At 41.2% G+C, this 24,927-nt stretch overlaps 1 protein-coding gene across 12 annotated transcripts in view; it reads left to right on the top strand.

The window, feature by feature from the left end:
- The window catches only part of eya4 (EYA transcriptional coactivator and phosphatase 4), a 545,404-nt gene that overhangs the window by 106,644 nt on the left and 413,833 nt on the right, over positions 1-24,927 (top strand). For all 12 annotated transcript variants that reach the window (XM_060849772.1, XM_060849764.1, XM_060849776.1 and 9 more), the window contains exon 2: positions 3,242-3,346. Coding sequence is in view for 11 of the 12 variants with exons in the window: in XM_060849764.1 (XP_060705747.1) it covers positions 3,314-3,346 (33 nt within the window). In the remaining variant the exon portion in view is untranslated. The remainder of the gene's footprint in view (positions 1-3,241; positions 3,347-24,927) is intronic.

Here is a 24,927-nt window from a genome sequence, read left to right as displayed (position 1 = left end):
GCAACATATTCATGACTTACTGACAACTGGACCTTGCAACCTACATTAAATCTTAATATATGTATAGATGCTGCAGTGAGGCCCATTTTAAGGTCTGCCGAAATGGCCATGAGTGACGAGTGGGAAATACGTTTTCAAAAAATAATTATGTGCCTGCCTATCATTTTTCAGTGTAACAAGAGCAGTAAGCTAATGAAAAACACCACATTTGAATCTGAAATATAAAAATAGTCTCAACTAATGTCTTCCTACTGCAGTTCTTAACATTTTCTATAAGTTAAACATTTATCTCTGATTTTTGACTCTGATAGAAATATTATGAAAAGGGCTTTGGTTAAGTAACTTAATGTCGGTTTATGTCTAAATAGGTTTTCCGTAATGTTTTGTGTAGATTTTCTTTGCTTTATGTTGCTTCTACAGCAGCCCTCTTTTAATTAAAGCTGGTAAAGCACTCAAGGTCTAAGTATAGTTACAGTAATGGTAGTAAGTATTTACACTGAGTTCTCAGATACCAGAGATATATATGAAAGCATATCAAGTATGAATACATGTAGCTGCCATTTTACAGCATTTTTACAAGAGATTAATAAATAAGTTACTGAATATTTGAGCTAAATGCATTTTGTTTCAGTAATCAAGTGAAGTTTGGAGGGAAAACACACAAATTCAATATATGGGGAAAGAATGCCTTTTTTTGTTTCTGTCTTGTATATTTTGTATCAGTGCTGCAGGCTGCATGTGCAAATCTAATGTGTAATCTGTAGTAAGTAAAATCAAGATTTAGTACCATATGTTGAATAATACTGATAACTGTGGCACATAAACAACCTTCCCAGCATCATACTGCTTTTAAAGTGCAGCCAATGGCTAGGAATTTTTGGGCCAGTGGTGACCTTGCCTACTGCTGGAAAAATCAGGGGCAATTCCGCCTCGACTAGTTATTGGGACTTTGACCTGTGGGCTCCCGAACTTTTACGAGATGGGTCCCTATCACTGGGCTGCATGACAATCAGATAAAGGGCAGCCCTTCAGTTCCAGCAGCACCTTAGGAAGGAGTGGCCAATGCTATCAGTAACATCAGTGGATCCAGAACTAGGTAAATGGATCCAGCTTGCCAGGGCCATTCAGGCAGCCACCAGTGAAGGGCAGAGTGGCCATTTATGATGGTAGGTGTGGGTGTTTCAACAGGGTAAGTTTTACTATTAGGAGGGCCCTTCATGGGCCAGAGGGCTCCTGATCAGGAGGGACTACACCTGAGCCTGCAGGGATGCTGCCAAGGTATATCTGCACTGATGGTAGGGTGCCCACAAGCCACTGGTAGTGACACAAAGATGCCCTTAAGTGACATTTAATCTTCCAATAAAGGTTCCAACTGACCTGGGTCAAGGGCCCATGTGCCACTTGTCCTGGCACTGGTAAAATACCGATGGCAACAGAAAGGTACGCTGCACACGCATCATCTGTGCAATGTTTCACTGTCTGCATCTCCCAGCATGCTCGCCAGGGCCCTCTAACATCCAAATCAGTACTGTTTTATCATGTGGGAAAATTTGCACAGACTGTGGTCCCAAGATTTAAAAAAAAGAGTATGAAAGACTAGACAAATCTAATTTTGGTTTTGTTCGTTGAGGGAGCCCTATTCATCAGGAGGGCTTCCTTCTCTTTTTTGAAAATGTTTGGCTCAGCAGGCAGATTGGACTGCTTTGACATCTTATCTAAAATAAGGGCAGTACCACCATTGTACTGCCCTGAAACATTTTCCGATGTTGTGTCCGCCAAAATGTTGTAGGCTTTTAACGACATACATGTTTTAGTTTTCATTTTGATGCCATTAGATAAATGTTCTCAATATTTTTCTCATTAAACTAAATACAAAAAGCTGATAAAAGGCCCATTTGTGATGACATGTTTGACTGTATTTTTCAGCATACAGGTTCCTGCATGTGTTCAGGAGATTCTATCTTGTCATATGTTTTAAAGCGAAATAATGTCTTCAAGATATTCAGCATTTGAAATGTTGTTGAACAATATTTTTTCCTAGTGTAAAAAATGTGTAAATATGCTTGTACTGCTTTTATAAACTATGTAGGAGACTTGAAATTATGCCAACTGTGCAGTCCTTCAAATTAAATTTATCTATGGAACATTCTTAAATAAGTAAAAGCAAGCTGAAGTAGATGACAGTCTGTTTGCATGCTGCTTCCTCACTGATATTTGATATTGCTGCAATAAATGCAGTGCCGTAGAACAATGGCCTACTCACTCTGTTTCAGAAGTATTAACAAAATTACATTGTTACAAAAAAATTAACAATTGAAAATATAAATATATATGAAACAAATATTAGTGCATTTAGAAAGGATGGAAATAAGTCAACTGGTTGCAAAAGTGCATTAGTGGACATCAGTGTGTTGCATACATGTAATATCAAGGCTGTTTGAAAGGTGCTAATTGGCCTCCTGCAACTATCACAGTGGGTTAGTTTTGTCATTTGAAACCTTTAGCCAGGAGTTGAATATTTTAAGGCAGCTGGGAAAAAAAACATGAGAATGAAAAATGCTTTACTGACACAATAAGTGTATCATGAAAGTATATTTTCATTTTTAGAGATTAAAATGACGTAGCTGGAATATGCAATCTTCATTAAACATGGGACAATGATTTTATTAGGATCTTGCCATTCCTATCACCCTCCTATTTCTCACAGTATGCAACTTACTTAATCAGCCTAACATAACTAGGTTAGTGCCTATCATTTTGCACGTTACGAGAAGCAGCCTGTTCTCTATCATTATGTGTATTTCACATAATCCTAAAGGAATTTATTGTTCCTTTGAGAAGGGATTGTAGATTGGTAATTGGATAAGAACCTTTTCTGCTAGAATAGCAGGCTGATTATAGTTAGAATGGGTTATCACTAAATGCATGTTGAGTATTTTACTCTGTATTTTCAAACTCTATTTTCTAATATTATCTTCTCAGGAACCGGCCGTGTAGTTGGTTTTACGGGAGCTGCTCCCATTTTTAAAGCACCTCCAGACTAGCTACTTTTTTTGCTGTATTTTAAAGAGCTACATGACCAAATGAGACCATGTTTCAAGTATTTCCAATATAATATGTGGCACATATTTTCTTTTTTAAAAAAAGAAACAACTCAATTTCCCAAGTGCCTTCTAAAAAATTGATTAAAATAAGTTTACCGGTAAAGAATAGATGCAAATACAGTCTGGTTTCTTTTCAGCAAGCATACTATAATCTTGAAGGGCAGTAAAAGCTTCAGCAAATTACAAAGAAGGAGTCAAGGAACCCCCACATGGAAGACCCACAGGATTTAAATGAACGATCGGTGAGTGAATTACAATATCTCTTTTTGTTTTGTAATGACTTTCATTTTGAAAGGGGTTCACTGAGCATCATTGTGGAAGCTATAGTCTGAGATACAAGTTCATGGCCTGGGTTTTTCACAGTTCTTTATCCAAATTACAATGAAATCTAACCTGGTTGAGACTGTCAAATTAATTTGTTTGTTATCCTTTACAAGTTGCCTAAAAATAATCGAGAATCATGTTTTTTTTGTCTAAAAGTGAATATCTTAGAATAAGACATTTACAATGCAATGCAGTTGTAAAAATGAGAAGGAAAAAGGAACTGGGAAGTTCTTAAAATAATTCTTTTTGGTGTTGGTACTGTTTGATGATTGACGTGCTTGAGTTTTGTTTTACTGAGGTTGGCCGTTTTTCATTGTCAGTTAAGCTTTCTCTTAGTTCATCAAAATGTGTTCAACTGCATAAGATGTATCTTTCATGATTGTGGCATATTACATTTTAAAATGCATTTTTTAAAAATGCTATTCAACTGTAAATATGTACAGTATCTTGCATCTTTTGATAATGGAAATTTGCTAATATGTTGCATTTATTGATTCCCTTTAATGTTTTAATAAAGTGTGATTAAGCCTGAATGGGAAAATTAAGCCAAACAGCATTGTTATTTTTCTGTTAGATTTCAGTGTGGTCATGAACGATTGAAAATCTGATTTTTCTTTTGCTTTTGTTGGTAAACATATTCTAACAAGTTTGTGAACTCTGACCAAGGACATGTACTTACTGAAAACATTGCTTAGTTGAAACTAAAATAATGCTGGTATCATTTCTAATTGTGAAGCTATTCCATTGCTAAAATATTGCTCTTCCTCTCTTAATATGAATCCTGTACATTCCTTATATATTGGAGCTGGAAGAGCTACAGAGTAATAAGAACTGTTTACAATTTGATATTAAGTAAAGCTAATGAATTGCCAGATCCAATAATTAAAATCAATCTATCTCTGTTTATCAATGCTTGAATCCCCTATTTTGTATCAGTAGATGCTAACAAAAGTAAAAAGCTGTTAATTTTAATATGTTATTAGCAAATTTACATTTTTGCTTTATAGTCCAAATATTGTGTGTCAGCAGTCTCCTATACTTTAACAGGACTGTTGCCAGCTTATCCTTACTACTTAAGACATACAATTTAAAAATATGTACAATATTTTTGTAGCTATATTTCATATACTATTTTTGTGGAAACCATAGCCTATTGTTTATTCAGCAGCAGTAACACTGCTCTCTGTGATGCGGCTTGCAACCATTCAGGAATTTGTTAAGGAAGGATTTATGTTGTCAAATGAGTGTTAATGTTTTGTAACCAGCTGCTTGTATGACAGTTGAACCACTGTATGTGTTAATTCTGTAGTCACCACTAAAGCCAATGGAAGCACTTGTTGGCTGTACTGTCTGATTAATAAGTAACACATAATGACCATATTGTGTTAGCAATTATACTACTATTATTTATTCTTAAATAACAGGAGAATTGTATCATGATGTCTGCCACTTCCTTGCCCTCACTTATATCTTATCCTTTCTCAGCCAAGAGTAGCATCTAGGCTAATTTTAATGATAATTCTGTAATAGCGCAGCTGCTGGCTGTTAACTGTTATTTTCTTAAACATGTTGCTGTGGCAATGGTTACAACGTTATCTAACATTTCAGTATACTAACTACTCTTAGTGACAGTCATATTTCTTTGTTTATTTTAAATTACATTGTAAATAGAGACTGTTGAGGATGAATTACGGGCATCGATCCAACCACACTATGCCTTAGCCCACTGGTGTTTAGGGATATGTGTGTGGGATATTCAAGTCAGCGAGTGACAGCAAACCCTCAGAAATCAGTCTCTTCAACCTTCGGATACACAGAGCATAGTCATTTTCTCCACTGGATGCCTTATTTCTCATTTCCAAAAAAAAACTTGTACTAAAATTGAGGTCAATAGATTACATGGATGAGTAAGCCATTTGTAATGAAAAGCAAGAAGGATATCATATCTCAGGTGTAGACATAATAGGCACATGATGTTGGATGTGCAACATTGCTGCAACATTCAGATTTATATGGAGAACTTCAGGCTTTTTAAATGAAGGAGGAAATCATGCTCAAATAAAGGGAATATATCATTCATGCACAATAACATATTTTTGCTCTATTTTCTAATTGAGCAAATGGGATTAGAAATTTATCAGTTTCCTGTGAATATAGTATTTTCACTGTTGGCGATTGTGAATCTGAATTGATTCAAATTGATGTAGTTCAGATTTGTTCTCTCTTCCAAAATTTGTCTTTTTGGATCAAATCCAATTGAGCATGTGTTGCAAACAAATTAGCACCAGGTTACAAAGATATATAAAAGCTAGTTGTATCATTAAGAAATCTCAATCTCAAGTTGCAGAGTTATGGGTTCATGTCTGCGAGTTCCCAAATGAAACCAGTTGGCAGAGAAAGATACTAATTGAAGTTGAGATATTTCTCTGTAGGCAACCAAGTTTCACCAATTTTATTCATGGCAATGTGCAAATAAGAAAGAAAACATGATATAATGTTCTCATTTTGATCAAACTAATTTAGACCTTGTTCTAATTAGGACAAATAATTGACCACCACATCTGTACTTTCCAATTTGTACCTCTCTCCAATGTATATATCTGATGAAAACCCATTCCTTACTTCTAAATGATCTCATAGGCAAATTCACTTGCTGCACAGTTAATGAAAAGTAGTGAATTATTTATTTGTCTGCCAGTGACAATTGTTGGTGGCCTAAACCTTGCATAGAGTAAACATTTTAATGTTCAGTGATTAAGAAATTTTAAGATGAAAATGAACAATGCTGATAATTTAACAGGAGCAGAGTATGACTCATTGCATAAGTTCACATTCCAGATTTTCTTAAAAGAACTTTTTATATTTCTCTTAAAATTTGATCATATTGGTTTGTCAGTGACAGTTATATCACGCTAATTATGAAGGGTCACAACTTACACAAGTTGGTGTTTTTTACTTAGCAGTAATCCATGTTTACAGAAAAGTTTTATTGTTAGAAAAATGCTTTTAGCACTGTGGTGTAGATTTCCAAACAGAGAATCATTAAGAAAGGTTGTAATTTCATCCTTTAGACTTGTCCTATATAGCTGCTGGAAATATTTAGGTCACAAAGCCTTAGAAACAAACAATGGTTAGATAAGTAGGACAGCATCCATTTTTCTGTTTGTTTTATTCATAGCCATCACTATCATGAGAAATCACATCTAGTTTTTGGTTTTTATTTTGGAGTCATCAGTTTCATGAAATTATGACCCAGTTTACCATGTTAAATATTTTCTAAGTGTTAGTTTTAATCACCTTTAAAATTATGACAGTTAGACCTTTATCAAGCAGAAATGATGACCTAAATGTTCCCAGCCCCTGGATGTTATGGGCAATGACATATCAGTTGGAAAAAACATGGTGAGATTGTAAAAGTGAGATTCTCCATGTCATTAAAATAAAACCTGATTTTCCAAACCAGGCCTGAATGCTGAGTTAAGAATTTTGCAAGTGAGAGGCAAAATGCCTATTCACATGCATTTACATCTCGTTTATGTGAAATTGCCTATTCTCCCACGTGGTGGAAAGTAACCAGACAGCAACATGGATGTTAGAACAGCTATCCGGCTTGCTGCCTGCTCCTCCAGGTTCCCACAGGTAGTGACCATGTGCTCTCCTCTCTGTTTTAGTTGGCACTGGACATGCTTCTCCACATCACCATAGCCCATTTCGGACTAACTTGAAAAACACTTCTCCACTTCAATTCTTCAATCCACTTTAGAATGCACCAACACTTTTCATTGCAATGCTGCTGTCAGGTTGCTTTGCATGCTGGCAATAGGCAGCCATCTTGTAAATCAGAGCTGACTGCATCTTGGGTCTTTTTGCTCACTTAGCACCCACTTCACACGTATGTGGATGCGCATAGTATCTCTCCCTTGTCATATCTTGCCTTTTTGCATTTACCTACTGCATTCAGAACTGAAAGGAGACAAGAAACTCAGTCTTACCTTGCCTTCTAGAGCAGAAACATAGCCAGGCAGCTTGTCGTAGTTGTCAGCAGTGATTAGTGAAGAGGGTATATACATTGTTGTGTGGCACCAAGCTGATTCAGTGTCACAGCCACAACATGTTTCAGCAGCTTACATAGCAACCACACTGTTGAACCCAAATGGCGACATCCCAAGTCTAAGGAGAGCAGTCTTTGGTCAAGTCAAGGGGAATGTCGTCAGTCAGGGCTTGTCATCAGAGTCAGTCAAGGGCAGCATCTGAAAATTAGCATCTAGGGGTTGGAGACGTCATTTGACCACTTGTTGCATAAGGGCCAGCAGTATCATGGCACTGCAGCCTCAAGAGTGTGCCCCTGTCTGTCCTGTTGAACCAGTTCAAGTAGTCCAGAGATTAGTAGCAGGTCAGCCAGTGGTGAACGCCCCTGGTGCTCACCTGCCACCCTACAAATCTTGGCATAAACCAAATCATCCGCCAACATTTCCGCCACCTCCAAAAAGACCCCACCACCAGGGATATATTTCCCTCCCCAGCCCTTTCCGCCTTCCGCAAAGACCGTTCCCTCCGTAACTACCTGGTCAGGTCCACGCCCCCCCACAACCCATCCTCCCATCCTGGCACTTTCCCCTGCCACCGCAGGAACTGTAAAACCTGTGCCCAGACCTCCACCCTCACCTCTATCCAAGGCCCTAAAGGAGCCTTCCACAGCCATCAAAGTTTTACCTGCACATCCACGAATATCATTGATTGTATCCGTTGCTCCCGATGCCGTCTCCTCTACATTGGGGAGACTGGGCACCTCCTAGCAGAGCGCTTTAGGGAACATCTCCGGGACACCCGCACCAATCAACCACACCGCCCCGTGGCCCAACATTTCAACTCCCCTTCCCACTCTGCCGAGGACATGCAAGTCCTGGGCCTCCTTCACTCCTGCTCCCTCACCACCAGACACCTGGAGGAAGAACGCCTCATCTTCCGCCTCGGAACACTTCAACCCAGGGCATCAATGTGGACTTCAACAGCTTCCTCATTTCCCCTTCCCCCACCTCACTCTAGTTCCAAACTTCCAGCTCAGCACTGTCCCCATGACTTGTCCGGACTTGTCCTACCTGCCTAGCTTTTTCCACCTATCCACTCCACCCTCTCCTCCCTGACCTATCACCTTCATCCCCTCCCCCACTCACCCATTGTATTCTATGCTACTTTCTCCCCACCCCCACCCTCCTCTAGCTTATCTCTCTACTCTTCAGGCTCTCTGCCTTTATTCCTGACGAAGGGCTTTTGCCTGAAACGTCGATTTTGCTGCTCCTTGGATGCTGCCTGAACTGCTGTGCTCTTCCAGCACCACTAATCCAGAGTCCAGTTACTCATTAACTGGCTCTGTTCTTTGCAGTCAATCAAGGGTTAGGTCATGTTCAGTCCTAGAGGTCAGCTTGCTGAAAGTCAAAGGAGTTATCAGGAGCCATTGCTGTGGTGGGGAAGTTGGGTAAGTCACTTGTGCAGATTGGAGACAGCATGCTGAGCTGCAGATGGGACTGTCATTGTGAAGGGACCCATCCCCAGTTATAAGGAAGGGACTGTACATTGGAGGACACAGGCTGCTATGGAGAGGGGATCATTGATGTTCATAGCCACTATGACCTTTACGAGGTACAGTGCATCACTATGGTTGGCCACCTGTAGAGTTGAGGTTCAAGAGTTGAGAAACAGGGAGAAATAAAAGAGTTGGGTTGCACCATGTGAAAGTTCTGAATTGATGATGTCAGCAGAAAGTGAAGGAAGAAAGGATCTTGAAGATTTCTAGATTACCAGGCTAAACCTGCACCTCAGTCTGCAAATGTGTTGCTGGTCAAAGCACAGCAGGCCAGGCAGCATCTCAGGAACAGAGAATTCGACGTTTCGAGCATAAGCCCTTCATCAGGAATAAGAGAGAGAGAGCCAAGCAGGCTAAGATAAAAGGTAGGGAGGAGGGACTAGGGGGAGGGGCGATGGAGGTGGAATAGGTGGAAGGAGGTCAAGGTGAGGGTGATAGGCCGGAGTGGGGTGGGGGCGGAGAGGTCAGGAAGAGGATTGCAGGTTAGGAGGGCGGTGCTGAGTTGAGGGAACCGACTGAGACAAGGTGGGGGGGAGGGGAAATGAGGAAACTGGAGAAATCTGAATTCATACCTTGTGGTTGGAGGGTTCCCAGGCGGAAGATGAGGCGCTCCTCCTCCAGCCGTCGTGTAGTTGTGTTCTGCCGGTGGAGGAGTCCAAGGACCTGCATGTCCTCGGTGGAGTTGGAGGGAGAGTTGAAGTGTTGAGCCACGGGGTGATTGGGTTGGTTGGTTCGGGCGGCCCGGAGGTGTTCTCTGAAGCGTTCCGCAAGTAAGCGGCCTGTCTCACCAATATAGAGGAGGCCACATCGGGTGCAGCGGATGCAATAGATGATGTGTGTGGAGGTACAGGTGAACTTGTGGCGGATATGGAAGGATCCCTTGGGACCTTGGAGGGAAGTGAGTGTGGAGGTGTGGGCGCAAGTTTTACATTTCCTGCAGTTGCAGGGGAAGGTGCCGGGGGTGGAGGTTGGGTTGGTGGGGGGTGTGGATCTGACGAGGGAGTCACGAAGGGAGTGGTCCTTGCGGAACGCTGATAGGGGAGGGGAGGGAAATATATCCTTGGTGGTGGGGTTCGTTTGGAGGTGGCGGAAATGGCGGCGGATGATACGTTGTATGCGGTGGTTGGTGGGGTGGTAGGTGAGAACCAGTGGGGTTCTGTCTTGGTGGCGGTTGGAGGAGCGGGGCTCAAGGGCGGAGGAGCGGGAAGTGGAGGAGATGCGGTGGAGGGCATCGTCGATCACGTCTGGGGGGAATCTGCGGTCCTTGAAGAAGGAGGCCATCTGGGCTGTGCGGTGTTGGAATTGGTCCTCCTGGGAGCAGGTGCGGCGGAGACGAAGGAATTGGGAATATGGGATGGCGTTTTTACAGGGGGCAGGGTGGGAGGAGGTGTAGTCCAGGTAGCTGTGGGAGTCAGTCGGTTTATAATAGATGTCTGTGTTGAGTCGGTCGCCCGAGATAGAAATGGAAAGGTCTAGGAAGGGGAGGGAGGAGTCTGAGACAGTCCAGGTGAATTTCAGGTCGGGATGGAAGGTGTTAGTAAAGTTGATGAACTGTTCAACCTCCTCGTGGGAGCACGAGGCAGCGCCGATACAGTCATTGATGTAGCGGAGGAAAAGGTGGGGGGTGGTGCCAGTGTAGTTGCGGAAGATGGACTGTTCCACATATCCTATGAAGAGGCAGGCATAGCTGGGGCCCATGCGGGTGCCCATGGCAACTCCTTTAGTTTGGAGGAAGTGGGAGGATTGAAAAGAGAAGTTATTCAGGGTGAGGACCAGTTCAGTCAGTCAAAGGAGGGTGTCAGTGGAAGGGTACTGGTTGGTGCGGCGGGAAAGGAAGAAGCGGAGGGCTTTGAGTCCTTCGTGATGGGGGATGGAGGTGTACAGGGACTGGATGTCCATAGTGAAAATAAGGCGTTGGGGACCGGGGAAGCGAAAATCCTGGAGGAGGTGGAGGGCGTGGGTGGTGTCCCGAACGTAGATGGGGAGTTCTTGGACTAAAGGGGACAGGACCGTGTCGAGGTATTGGGAGATGAGTTCGGTGGGGCAGGAGCAGGCTGAGACAATGGGTCGGCCGGGGCAGGCAGGTTTGTGGATTTTGGGCAGGAGGTAGAAACGGGCGGTGCGGGGTTGTGGGACTATGAGGTTGGAGGCGGTGGATGGGAGATCCCCTGAGGTGATGAGGTCCTGGATGGTCTGGGAGATGATGGTTTGGTGGTGGGAGGTGGGGTCGTGGTCAAGGGGGCGATAAGAGGAGGCGTCCGCGAGCTGGCGTTTGGGTTCAGCGGTATACAGGTCAGTGCGCCAAACTACCACCGCGCCTCCCTCACTCTGCCAGGTACAAACTGTATTTCCCTGCATCCTCATTTGATTTGCAAATGCATAAGGAAAATGGAAATATCTGTGACCACACACAAAGTGGGTGGCATTTTAGTGGATTTTTCTTTTGTTTTCTGAGCATGCACTCTCTACTTGTGAGCAATGTAAGACCTACAAGAGGTGATTAGATTCATCACAGACTCACACAGTACAGATTAAAGAAACCTGTAATCATAGAGTTCAGCAGTGAAGCACATGTAATGAGAGAAACAAACGTGAGATACAAGTCCTGTCTGCAAATGTTCTTGTCATTGCTCATTATAGATTGATCATAGTGAAGCAGAAGTAATCACAGGAGATCTGAAAAATGTCACCTACAGGCCACAATTCAGAAAGACAAACCAAGGTTTCGTAGGCTGCACAAGGAGCTGATTTTTCTCTCAGCTTGAACTGTAAGAATTTGCTAACATGTTCTTTATATGCAATGCTGCCTTTCTTGGGTGATGTTTCAGTCCTCTGACTGTGGGGGTTGGTTTAGCTCAGTTGGCTGGACGGTTGGTTTGTGAAGCAGTGTGATACCACCGGTCTGGATTCAATCCCCTCCACTGGCTAAGGCTATGATAAAGGACTCTCCTTCTCAACTTCTCCCACCCGCATGAGGAGTGGTGGACCTCAGGTTAAATCACCACCAGTCGTCTCTCTCAAATGAGAGAGCAGCCCAATGACCTGCTAAGACTATGGCGACATAACTCCTCTTGCTGTTACAAACTTCTACAGTATTTCTGCGATATGGCCTGTGGTGTATACATCAGTATACATATGTCAAAGGTTCATGTATAGGTATTCCATGGCCTACTGCATGGAGGCATGTGCTACACTGTCATTTGTGAGTGATGTAAATGCTGACTGCTCACATTACTAGAAAACAATTCTGTTTCTGATGTTACCCACACAGTTTGAATGGAATTGTGACCAATGGATCATTTTCACTGGGGCTGCAGTGGAATGAAAGCACAGAGAAATGGAGATTGAACGGGTGCACCATCAAGCCCTGGACCAGCAGAAACATCCAACAGCTTCTGAAAAGCTTCCACATGAAACAGTCTCGACAGAAGCCACCCCACAAGATGTGGAGAAGGCCTTGGTGTCAATCTCTCTCAATGCCATTCATTCCAATTAAGCGAGGTGCATTGTTACCACCCACTGAGGCTAACTCAGGATATCATCATAGAAGTATGCTATCTGCTGGTGTGGGACTTACGGCCTGAATGGGTGGGTAGGAATCATATCCCCGGGGCTTTCAAGATAGCACTCGACTAAAATTTTGCAACTGAATGCTTCTGAGGATCCACTGATTGATCTCAATCCTCAATTCACAACTGTATCATTACTGATGTACATTGTGCAGATCAGAATGCTTCATCTGGTTTCTTCATGATGAGATCAGTACTGCAGTCCAGGCAGCAGCTTTAACAATGTCGCTGGCTTCCTCCTCCTGCAGGCCATGAACAATCAGACATATGTTACATTAGTATCATAATGCTGCAGACTTTATCAAATGAAATGGATATGGACATGTCAGTTGTTGTCAATGGTATCAAGTCTTTAAAGTCTCAACCCTTAGAGGCTGCCACAACACCTACATTCTTGAGAACTCCCATGTTCCTGTTCCATTTCAAAGGTCAAATGCTTGATGAGGGTAGTTAAATTTGGGATAAGGGCTATCCTCTGCAAATGGGACTTTTAGTTTTGTTACATGAACCCCTGGCTGAGGTTGAGTTTAGACACAATGCCCTCTATTCTGTCACAAGGGCCTCTTTTTGCAAAAGACAATGGGCCCCATAACGATGTGTTCCTGATGCTTGTGTGTGTGTGCCTCAGGTGTTTGTTTTTGTTTCCGTCCCACTATATGAATGTAAAGGACTGTTGGTGCCTGGTAGCATTTGACCCGGTCCACAGCTGGGCGTGAAATATGGTGCCGGCAGGGCGAATCTCAGAAAGTCTTGGCAGTGATGAGTAGGTGCACCAGTACTGAATGCACAGTAGCAAGAGCCCATAGACGTGTAGTGCTTTTATAATGAGGTGAGCAGAAGAGAAAGATGTGCAGTGTCTCTCAGAAGCTCACAAAGAGAAGGCCTCACCGAAACTGGCACTATGTTGATTTTTGATGAAATTTAGTCAGTAACCATGGCACCAGAGCAAAGTTAATTCAGTTTCTAATATTAATAGGCATCTGTTGATGGACAGGTGAGGGAATATAGTGGGTGAAATCTACCCAGGACCTGAATGACCTGGACTGCAGCGAGGAATTTAGGAGAATTTTCAATGTCAGGAGCAACAAGTTGGTATTTTCCAACTGAACTCTGGACATTGAGACAAGATTCTTGCGAGTGAATGGTAAGAGACCTCTTAATAGGGATTATCACTCATTGTCACCTCATTAACATGCACTCTCCTATTCTACCACATGCTGAATAGAAACTAGACACTGAGAATTTCCAGTATGAAGTTCAGAGCCACTTGCTCCTCAAGAATCCATCTAAGACACCTAGCACCAGCCCCTCAAGACCCAGTCCCTTGTCTGCAGCCTCGTGCATTCTATGTCCATGGATATCAGCTTTCAAGATGTGCCAGCCACTCTACACCAACATAGCCTCGCTCCAATCCACTCACAGTACACTTATGCATTTTAATGCTGCACTTTGGTGAAAACTGGCAATTGTCATTGGAAGGACACTTTACCTGCAGGCTCAGGCACCCAACTGATGGATTGGACCAGGCCGCATCTCAGGGCTGCTCACTTGCTCTGTTGGTACTCACTCACTTTGCACCTACCTGGATTTTCTCAGCGTCCCTGCCTCACCTTATGATTTAATATTTTGCCTCCTCAGCCACAGCTAACTGTCACATGATGCTTCTGTCTTGACATGCCTTTTAACATAGACACAAAACCAGGGTGCTTGCCATGGTTGTCGACACGTTATCATCGAAGGATGGGTGTGATCATCGTCATAGAGATCTACAACACAGAAAATGACCCTTCAGCCCAGCAAGTTTGTGCCTCTCAAAAACAAACACTTAAGTATTCTAATCCTATTTTCCAGCACTTGGCCCAGAGTCTTGTATGCCTTTGCATTGCAACTGCACATCATGCATGTTGTGAGGATTCCTGCCTCTCCTGCCCTTATAGGCAGTGAGCTCCATATTCTCACCACCCTCTGAATGTGAAAAATGTTCTGAATGAACAATATTTACTCACATCCCCTCTTCCTGCCCCTTACCTTAAGTATATGTCCTCAGTCATTGATCCCTCCACCAAGGGGAAAAGTTCCTTCTTGTCCACACTAGCTATACCTGTCTCAATCACATACCCCCTAGCATCCTCTGCTCTAAAGAAAACAACCCCAATCTATCCAGTCTTTCTTCATGACTAAAACTGCCCAGACAGTATCCTGGTAAATCTCCTCTACACACCCGAACGACAAGAATCCCATCCTTCCTAAAATGTGGATTCCAGAACTGTACGCAGTATTCTAGCTGTGACCTAACCAAAGTTTTATACTGTTCCAGCATCACCTCCCTGCTCTTAAACTCTACATCTCAGCTACAAAATCACGTACAGTGAATCCCATATATCTTCTGAACCACTTTGACCACCAATCCTGATACTTTAAAGGACTGGTGTACATGCACACCAAAGTCCCTCTGATCCTCAGTGCTTCCCAGGGTCTGACCATTTATCATGTATTCCCTTGCCTTGTTTGTTCTGCCCCAGAACGTCACCTCTGGACTGAATTCCATTTGCCATTGGTAATCTCATTTAAATAGCCTATGTCCTCCTGTAATCCATGGCTATCATTATTTATAGCCTCACCAATTTTTGTTTCATCCACAAACTTACTGATCAACCCTGCTACATGTTATTTTATGCCACCATGTTATGTCAACATTATTGCTGCCCTATGTGCCAGCAAGCAGACATGTTAAACATGCTGCTTGTGCTTTAAGTCAAATGACCATGTCCTAGTCTAAGAGGAGTGGTCCTCAGTCAATCCAAGAGGGTTCCAGCAGTGTGCGTTAAATGCAGCCTCTGGTAACAGTCTAGGGGCTGAGGCAAAGTTATTCAGTGAGTTGAGGCAGCCAGAATAAGGATTCTGTCCTCGTAGGGGATAATGACCTGAATGTCAGGCACTTCACCACCAATCTTGGCTCTTTCTGCCCTCTTATGGGCATTTTTCTTCTAGAATGACAGAAATGGAGGGACTCAGTGAGATGAAAGTGTGGGTCACAGCTGTTCCTTCTAGTGTAGTGGGGGAAAGTCAGTGAGGTGCCCTGAATGAGTGACTGGGAGGTGCTGAGGCCATGCAGGATTGGAAGTCTAGGGGAAATGGGCGGCTAAGAGCAAATGAGGGGCAATTTTGCAGAAAAGCGTGAGAACCGTAGAGGATATTACATGGTGGAAGGTGGGTTCAGTAGCAAAGGTAGGGTCAGTGCAGAAGTGTGCCTACATTGCTAGGTGTTGATCCAGTCAGATGGCACTGACCCAGGTAACAACTTTGGACCAGGCTGACTACAGCATTCTCTGCCAATCTTGGGGGAGAGGACATGCTGCCCCTGCGCCACTCCATCCAGCAAGACCCCCAGGTTCCTGTCTGCAAAGCGGGGCACCATTATTCTCCAGACCGCCATGTCCAGATGAATGTCACAAACTAGGCAGGTTGCTCCAGATTGAGAACATCTGACCAGATGCACAAAAGCCAACCCCAGGGATCACAGCAATGGCGACTAATTCCAACTATAGCATTTGGAAGAACTGGGCTAGCATTGGACAACAAGGCTAAATAGAGGCTTAGTACAGAGTTAATAAGGTGACTTTATGAACATGAGAAGTCTCACTAAACCTTGCAGAGGGAAATTGATTTGATACTTGACACTTGACAAAAATGACACTTCGCCAAAGTATGGTAAGATTCAGCCCAATGTCTTTTTAAGGAAAAGTATCAGCTTTGGTTGAATTTGTTTTTTAAGCCATGTAAGAAGCAGATAGAAGTCACCCGACTGAATTCAGTTATTTTGATAACTTTAATCAAAAGCACAACATAGTGATGCGAGTACAATTGGAGCACATTCATAGGTACAGGACTGGGCCATTTGGCCCTCTTGAACTCATTTTGTTGTTTTAAACAAATAGTTATGCATGTCATTTGCATGGAAAAAAGTTTGTTTGAATTGTAGATTCATATTTTATGCAACCTACAGAAAATTAAATTCCTGTATTTATTACAGATTAACTTGCCGTTTAGATGTTGTGAAATGTAGGCTTTAAATTTATTATATCATTGTAAAACCATTACAAAACTATTATCAGGGTGTTCTGGGCTTTCAGCCATGCTTTCACTTCACCAACAGCACAAAATGTGAACTGTGACCAACTTTGCATTGCAATAGTTTGTATTTCCTTTAACTTGAAAAAATATTGACAAGATTTTATGTTCAAAGCCAAAAAAAGTAATGGTAAGACTAAGAAAATATCTCCAAAAAGAGTTTGAGCTCTCTTAAAAGGAAAGCAAAGAACTGCAAAAGCAGGAGATCTGAAACAAAAACAAAACTTACTGGAGAAACTCAGCAGGTCTGGCAGTATCTATGCAGAGAGAGCAGAGTTAATGTTTTGGGACCAGTGACCCTTCTTCAATTCATTTTATCCAGCAATTTCTATATTTGAGTTTGACCTCTTTTGTGAACTTAAGTGGAAAAAATTAATGCGTGGCACAAATTTGTTATAAACGTAATTCATTAATTTGCTCTGTTAACCAGTTTCAGCCTACCATCTGTCTGTATGACTCCTATATTTATAAACCTGTTGCATTTTGTCAGAAAAAGTAGTGTTTCTGCAGTGTGTTAAAATAATGCGATATCTACTTTGCTTGCTGGTACATACAGATTGCCTTCTGTGTTTTATGGCAGGAACACAAGGTGCAGTTGTCTATCAGCCCTCTGTGATAACCCAAACGCTCGAAGAGAATACAAGTGGCAGAGTTCATTCACTGCTTCTATAACTTATAAAATATCGCCACGGATATGTGTCCCTTGGAACTTTGTCCCTTGCATCAAGAAGTTCAAATACAGAGTTAGCCATCATGTGAAGTACCATATTCCATTGACTATGAAAATTATGTGATTTTACATCCAAGCACAGTTTCATACCTCAAAATGATCACATTTACCTTATATAGTTTTATCAGCTGTATTTTATAATCCTAGTAAATGAGCAAATTAAAATATCAGCATATCAATAGTTTGAGATTATGATATTTAGTGAGATGTATATTTGTTTAATCATAATCATAGGTTGTGCTACTTTGTGGGCTATATTCGAGGTTGTTATTCTGTACAGTATAGAGAAACATTGTATATGTTATATACTATGTTTCTGTATTGTACAGATAATGTCTAAGAGATATGTTTACATAATATACATAATATCTCACACAATTAATTATCTGATGGCAGAGATATTTTGAAAAAATGCCAGGAGGCATTCAAAATTAAGTCATGTGATTTAACAGCTCATAAAATTGTACCATATACATTAACAACAGTAGTTACTAAGAGAGCAGAAACATGAAAGCCTTTTTACATTAAGATAAAATCCTTCACAGCCAGTGTAGTCAAGTACTGGTGAGTGTTGTGACAAATGCCTATTAGAAGACGAGGACATATATTGGATTTTTCTAGCACCACACCAACGACACATATCGTACTAATAAAATCTTCCATACTGTGCTCTGTGCTGCAGATAATGTTTGTAACATTATTAAAAAAATCTAGACCATTTTGCATATTTATTCATGTATATACATTCAATTCCATGTTGTCATCAGGTTTCAAACTCAAACTTGCAAAGGAAACTATTAATCTGGATTATTTGTCAAAGACTGTCTTATGTAGAAATGTTCTTTCCTTTCCCTTCCAAGTAGAAGTACTTGTCAAATGTCTAGAATGCCAGAATTAATTTCAGGAAGTCACTAGTAATAAGAAAAACCACCATCACCGTGAGACCTGACTATGTGGGAGAGGCAGTAATGATGGCTTCATGGCAGTTAGGATACACAATAAACATCTGCCTATAATTTTACAGCCTTAGTTTAAAAAACAACCTACAGTATTTGAGTACTGTGATCTTTATGTAAAAGGAAAAGTGGTTATGTATTAGATTTCTATCATTAGAACCAGTGATTTGATTACCATAATCTTGTGAGAGCAATTGCATCATTCCATTTGATCGTTTATAATACTATGGTAAATGCAATTTTCTGTTCCCTGATGCAATTCAGTTCATAATGTAGTAGTGCTGTAGGAGAAAAAGACATTAGAATCTAATTTGGTCCATTTTTCTAGCTGTAATTAATGTGCATTTGCAGATTATTTTTATGAAAGACTATTTTAGAATGTTAAGTTCACTGCATTGTAAACGACAACTCAACCATGTTTTATGACAAGTTGAATGTGACCACCGTTTTTTTGTTTGTAATCAGTAGTGCAGAACTCCTGGTATCACTTAAATGCTGGTAGATACCCAGGGTTATCAAAACCAGAATAACTTTGAAGTGTTCAGATTTTGATAACAGAAAAATGTTTTTAGCTTATTTATCTACAGAGAAAAAGGTGGATAGATCTGGGAAGCAGTGATTTTTCCACCATAGAATGAAAGCACTTCCAGTCTGAACATGTGAAATGATGAGGATAGCAAACGATAGGAGAATTAGTATCAGTGCTTTCTGTGAGGAAAGAGAATGAGTGCTTGCCATTAGCATTGGCTGCAGCTTGTTGTGGAAGGGCTTTGGGAGCAATTGTGTGATGATGACATGGAGCTGCACGTCACTGAACATAAATGGCATTCTGTTGGGGGGGGGTGGAGTTAGGGTCTAGAATGAGATTGCATTTGAGTCATGGATATGTGCACATGAAGAAGTTAAATTAGGCCTTACCTAATGTAACTGTGAGATTAGAGCCTGGGTATATCTATGATGACCATGTATAGTAGTGTTTAGTATAATGAATAGTACAAGTTTTGAAGTTCAAGTTTCAATCACAGAAGAGATACAGCATAGAAGGAGGGCCTTGAGCCCATTGTGTCTGTGCCAGGTCTCCAGTGGGCATTATGACTGATCATTATTCTCCTGCCTTTTACCCCTACCCTTGTAGGGTTTTTCTATTCACATAATCATCTAATGCCCTTTTAAATGCGTGAATCGAATTTGCTTCTGCTACACTTGCAGGCAGTGTATTCCAGTTCTGAACTACTCATTGTGTGAAAAAGATTCTTCTCGCATCACATTTGCTACATTTGCCAATCTCTTTAAATCTGTGCCCACTCATTCTTACTTCTTTTTCAGAAGATAGAGCAATGGGCTGACTTGAGGGGCCATGCTGAAATAAAATAAAGTACTTATCACTACTTAAAAATGTTTTATTGATTAAAAATATTAAATATATTGAAAATCCTTTGAATAATCATTTATGAAAGCCAACATTTTGTACTCTAACATTTTTGAATGTATAGATAGTAGTTCAATATCTTTCACAATGCTTTGATAATTCTTTGTCAGTTTTGATGTGCCTATTTTTAGTCACGTTCTGGTCTAAACTTTGCAATCACAAAGGCTAACTGTTCCTCCCTTCCTCCAAGGTGCCTGTCCCCTCCTCACTCTCTCGCACCTGAGCATCCCCAACATCCAATTCCAATCTGCCTCCCAGAGTTTCTGGGACCATATTCACATGGATACATCACCTCTCAAACTGGTTAATCTGGCAATCCAAAACAAATGCAAGAAAACTGACCTGCTCAGACTTGGTCTGTTTTATGCCCTCTCTGTTACAGGCAGTTGGCATAGATATTTTATGCATCCTATTCAGGCATGTTATAGAACAGGTGGGACGTTTAAGAGGGGTCTGTTGGCTCGGTGGTAGGGATACTACCGTTATCCTACAAGAGTTCCATAGATAGTTGGGAAAACAAAGTCTGTTGGAGATGATTGAATGTTCAAATGCTTGAATCATAGGGCATCCATTAAACCCAATCTACAAAAATGGAAATGCACAAAAGTGGTGGGACGGGGCTTTCAATTATCAGGGATTTTCAGCAATTTTAGCTGCAAACAAGAGCTTGTATCTTAAAAACTGTTGCATACAAATTCATGAGAATTAGTTCCTCACTGCGTGCTGCTGGAGTGCTGAACAAATTCCAGCCACTGCTGGCATAATTCTGTGTGCTTAACCTAGTATTGGAATTTGAAAGTGTGCTACCTACTTTATACAGTGTCCCCACCCATCTCTTTTTCCAGATCCTCAGCATTAAATTCTGTCCACCGGTTCAAATATGCCAAACACTTACTGAAAGGGGAGCTGCTGTTGGGTTGTCTTCAGGAGCAGAGGACTGAAAAAAAAGCAAGATGTTTCAAGATGAATAAAGCTGTGGAAGTATGTTAACCTAGAAATCTACTGATTCTTGAAGTTGGTCATCAAATCCTCTACCTTAAGCTAACCTAAACTCTGCTCAACGAATACAGAATGTTTCTTATAATAACATATTGGTGTAAATTTTTGCAGATCAGTCATCACATAGCATCATTGTCCTTTCAGTTACATTCTGTAAAATGACATCTAGAAGTATTTCATCATGCTCCTAAGTTATGTTAATGGTTAAAAGAACACTTTGGTAAATGAGAAATGAGTGATACACCACCTCATTTAGAAAGTGTAAAAATAAGATTAGATTAGATTAGATTAGATTCCCTACAATGTGGAAACAGGCCCTTCGGCCTAACAAGTCCACACTGACCCTCCGAAGAGTAGGGAAGAATTAGGGCAGAGTTTTCCGTCATATAAAGTTTAATTCAGCTAACGAATAGCTCAATATGCAAGTGGACTGCACAGTGTATGGGAAACCATACCTGTCAAGCATATTCTAATCCTTTCCATGATCTGCGCTAAATTAATTGACTTCATTCCAGAGAGAATTATTACTGCAATTAACCTTGGCATCCTTGGTTTCAAGCAAGAAGAAGATAGTGGCTGCTTTTCCATTTCATGGATAATCATTTAACTACAAAGGTGCATCCATACATGTATGTATGTGTTGTAAGTGATTTCAATAATTAAATGTAATATTTTAATGCTCAAAATGACCATTACTATAAGTGATCAGCAGCATTTATTGCTTGTTGAGGAGAGAAAAAAGTAAATTGCTTCTTTTCCATAAATCAAGGGCAAATGGTACTCGGAAAGAATATGTAAGCTGCAGTGGAGTTCCCAGTCCTGCTCATTAGTCTACAGTTAGAAACAAACTATTGATTCCCAGAAGATTTATGTGCTGTGTTTTGTGTAGTTTAAGCTGAGGATCTTGCTTATTCAGCATCAGACGAACAGCTGTAAGTTCCTTCATTTGCCCCACTGCCAACACCAACCCCCACACCCCCCCCCCCATCCCATCCATTTCACTGCTGACTTTTCTCACTGCTTGAGTGCTTGATTGATTAGTGAAAGTGTGTGTGAGCAGATGGCACTGATGTGCACTTGGCTACATTCTGTAGTGTTGCTGTGAATACCCTTCTAATAATGACAAACAAAGTCTTTTACTTGAACTTGAGTGCTCTGCGATTATTTGACAATGTGCTGGATTCTTGGGAGAAAAAGGTTATTAAGTTGTTAAGATGCTTTGTCATATAAAGTCAATTGATAATAAGCCTCCTTTGTTTTTATTCTGCAATAACATGATCAAGTCAGTTAGCATTGCGTGGTGGGGCTTGAACATTGGTAAACTGAGTTGTTACTCATTCCAGCACAGTGCAGTACTTGCATGAAATGTACGGGCAAGGTGCCCATGTAAAAGCTGCATAAAATAGGTCTGGAAAGCTTTGGTGCATTGAGCGACTGGAGCTGGTACATGTCTGGAGTTATTTATGTTACAGAAATACTTCAGCAATATGTTCACATCCTGCATTGATACCATAATTACCATGTTAACCATTTTGAGTGTGCTGAAGAACTGTTATAAGTAGTAATGCTCTGATTCATATTCCTTTTATAATTTAATATCTTGGGGAACACAATTCTCTGAAAAAAAAATTCATTTATTCAGGTCAGATAAAGAGTAACAGTTTGGAAAAATAAAGCAAATAAATTTCTGCGATAAGTAACTGACCTCCTGTCCCTAATATCTGTCCACCATCTTACAAGGCACAAAGCAGTGTGATAGAATGCTCTCCATTTTCCTAGATGATTGCAGCTCCAACAACACATGAGAAGCTCAACATGTCCAGGAGAAAACAACCCACTTGGTTGTTAAATGTGTACGCCTTGCACCACTGGTGCAAGATGCACTGCATCAACTCATCAAGATTCCTTCAGCAGCACCTTTCAAACTTGTGACTTCTAGCACCTAGAAGGATAAAGAAAGCAATTTCACAGGAACACCTCCTGAAAGTTCTCCATGCCACACACCATCCTGACTCGGAACTATATCCTTCATTTTCACTGGGTCAACCTCCTAGAACTATCTCCCTAACACTATTGTAGACTTATCTATACCACATGAAATTCAGTGGTTCAAGAAAGCAAGGTAAAGGTAAAGTCAGCATGGACAACAGGACTGTTCTTCCAGTAGAGAATGAGAGTGAGAGAGAGAGAGAGAGAGAGAGAGATGACTGGTGGCCGTTTAACTTGAGGGTTACCACACTTCAGGCAGGTTGAGAAAGAGAGTCCTTCATGGTAAACTCCGTCAGTGCAAGGATTGAACCCATGTTGTTAGCATCACTCTCCAGTGCAAACCTGCCATCTAGCCAATTGAGCGAAACAAACCCCATATCACCCACTGCTTGAGTAGCAAATTGTTCACGAAAGAATAAATAAAATAATCAATATGACAAAATGGAGGGTAACATTAAAGGACTGAATAAAAGATCTCCGCAAGTTAATCAATTACAAACTACGCAGTATGAAAAGAATACAACACAGTTAACATTTAAAAAGTTGGTGTGAAATGTACAGTTTACTTATGGCTTTACTGTTAAGTTGCTTATGAAACTGTTTACAATGTGGTTGTTTACAATGCAACTATTCCCAAAAAGCAACAGAAATTGCTCTTCACATCTGATGAACATTTTACATCTGTGATTGGAATTTTAATTTTATTACATTGAAATAGCTCTACAATGTGGAAATCTGTACAGTCTTCTGCATGTTATGGACCAGGACCTCAAGAAAGTAGCCTGGACCCTAATTTTGCTGGTTGTTTTAAGCAGGTGTACAGTGGATATTCTGGGAGTGATGCAGATGGCCCAACCACTTAGTTTTAAACAAAACAGAATTTACCTGCACGATTACCGAATGAAACACAAACAAAAATGCCCACAGTGTTAGGTGAAGGGATAAATGTAGGGGAATAGGTCTGGCTGGGTTACTCTTCGGAGGGTTGGTATGGACGTGTTGGGCCGAAGGGCCTGTTTCCACACTGTAAGTAATCTAACCTAATCTAAAAGAATACAGAATAACTTAACCTATCGAAAACCCAACAGATTATCCCAACTTAATGATGCTGTTCCAAATAGTTGCAACAATCCCTATAAATACCCCTTTACAAAAAAAAGGAAAAATCCAACACAGGTTCTGACTGGAGAGATGCCAGAGAGAGAGAGAATCAACAGGGACCTGCTTCTTTGGTACCAGCAGCTTCATAACTGACTGCTTTCAGTGAACAGCCAGACTGTTAAAGTCCAAACCAAACCGGAAAAAAGTTGAGCTGGGAGAACTGGCTGCTCCCCTTTCATTATTCAGGTGGGTTTTTTTCAAAAAAACTTGAAAGCATTCTCAAGTAGTTAATCCCAGACATTTCAGAATCACTGCTTTTATGATCTGTCTGGAAAAAAAGCCAATAGAACATGGAACATTACAGTACAGTACAGGCCCTTTGGCTCTTGATGTTGCGCTGACCTGTGAAACCAATCTGAAGCCCATCTAACCTACACTATTCCAATTTCATCCATATATCTATCCAATGACCATTTAGATGCCCTTAAAGTTGGCGAGTCTACTACTGTAGCAGGCAGGACGTTCCACACCTTTACTACTGTCTGAGTAAAGAAACTATCTCTGATATCTATCCTATATCTATCACCACTCAATTTAAAGCTATGCCCTCTCATGCTAGCCATCACCATCCAGGGAATAAAACTCTCACAGTCCACCCTATCTAACTCACTGATTATCTTATATGTCTCAATTAAGTCACCTCTCAAACTTCTTCTCTCCAATGAAAACAGCATCTAGTCCCTCAGCCTTTCCTCATAAGACCTCCGTTCCATACCAGGCAATATCCTGGCAAATCTCCTCTAAACCCTTTCCAAAGCTTCCACATCCTTCCTATAATGCGGTGACCAGAACTGTACGCATTGTACAGTCATGGAGATGTACAGCACAGAAAAAGACCCTTCGGTCCAACTCGTCCATGCCAACCAGATATCTCAACTCAATCTAGTCCCACCTGTCAGCGCCCGGCCCATATTCCTCCAAACCCTTCCTCTTCATATACTCCATGTGTGG

Source organism: Hemiscyllium ocellatum, chromosome 3, assembly GCF_020745735.1.
Source record: "Hemiscyllium ocellatum isolate sHemOce1 chromosome 3, sHemOce1.pat.X.cur, whole genome shotgun sequence".
Lineage (NCBI taxonomy): Eukaryota > Metazoa > Chordata > Chondrichthyes > Orectolobiformes > Hemiscylliidae > Hemiscyllium > Hemiscyllium ocellatum.
Note: the sequence above shows the minus strand (reverse complement) of the source record. Positions and strands in the feature narration are given on the sequence as shown.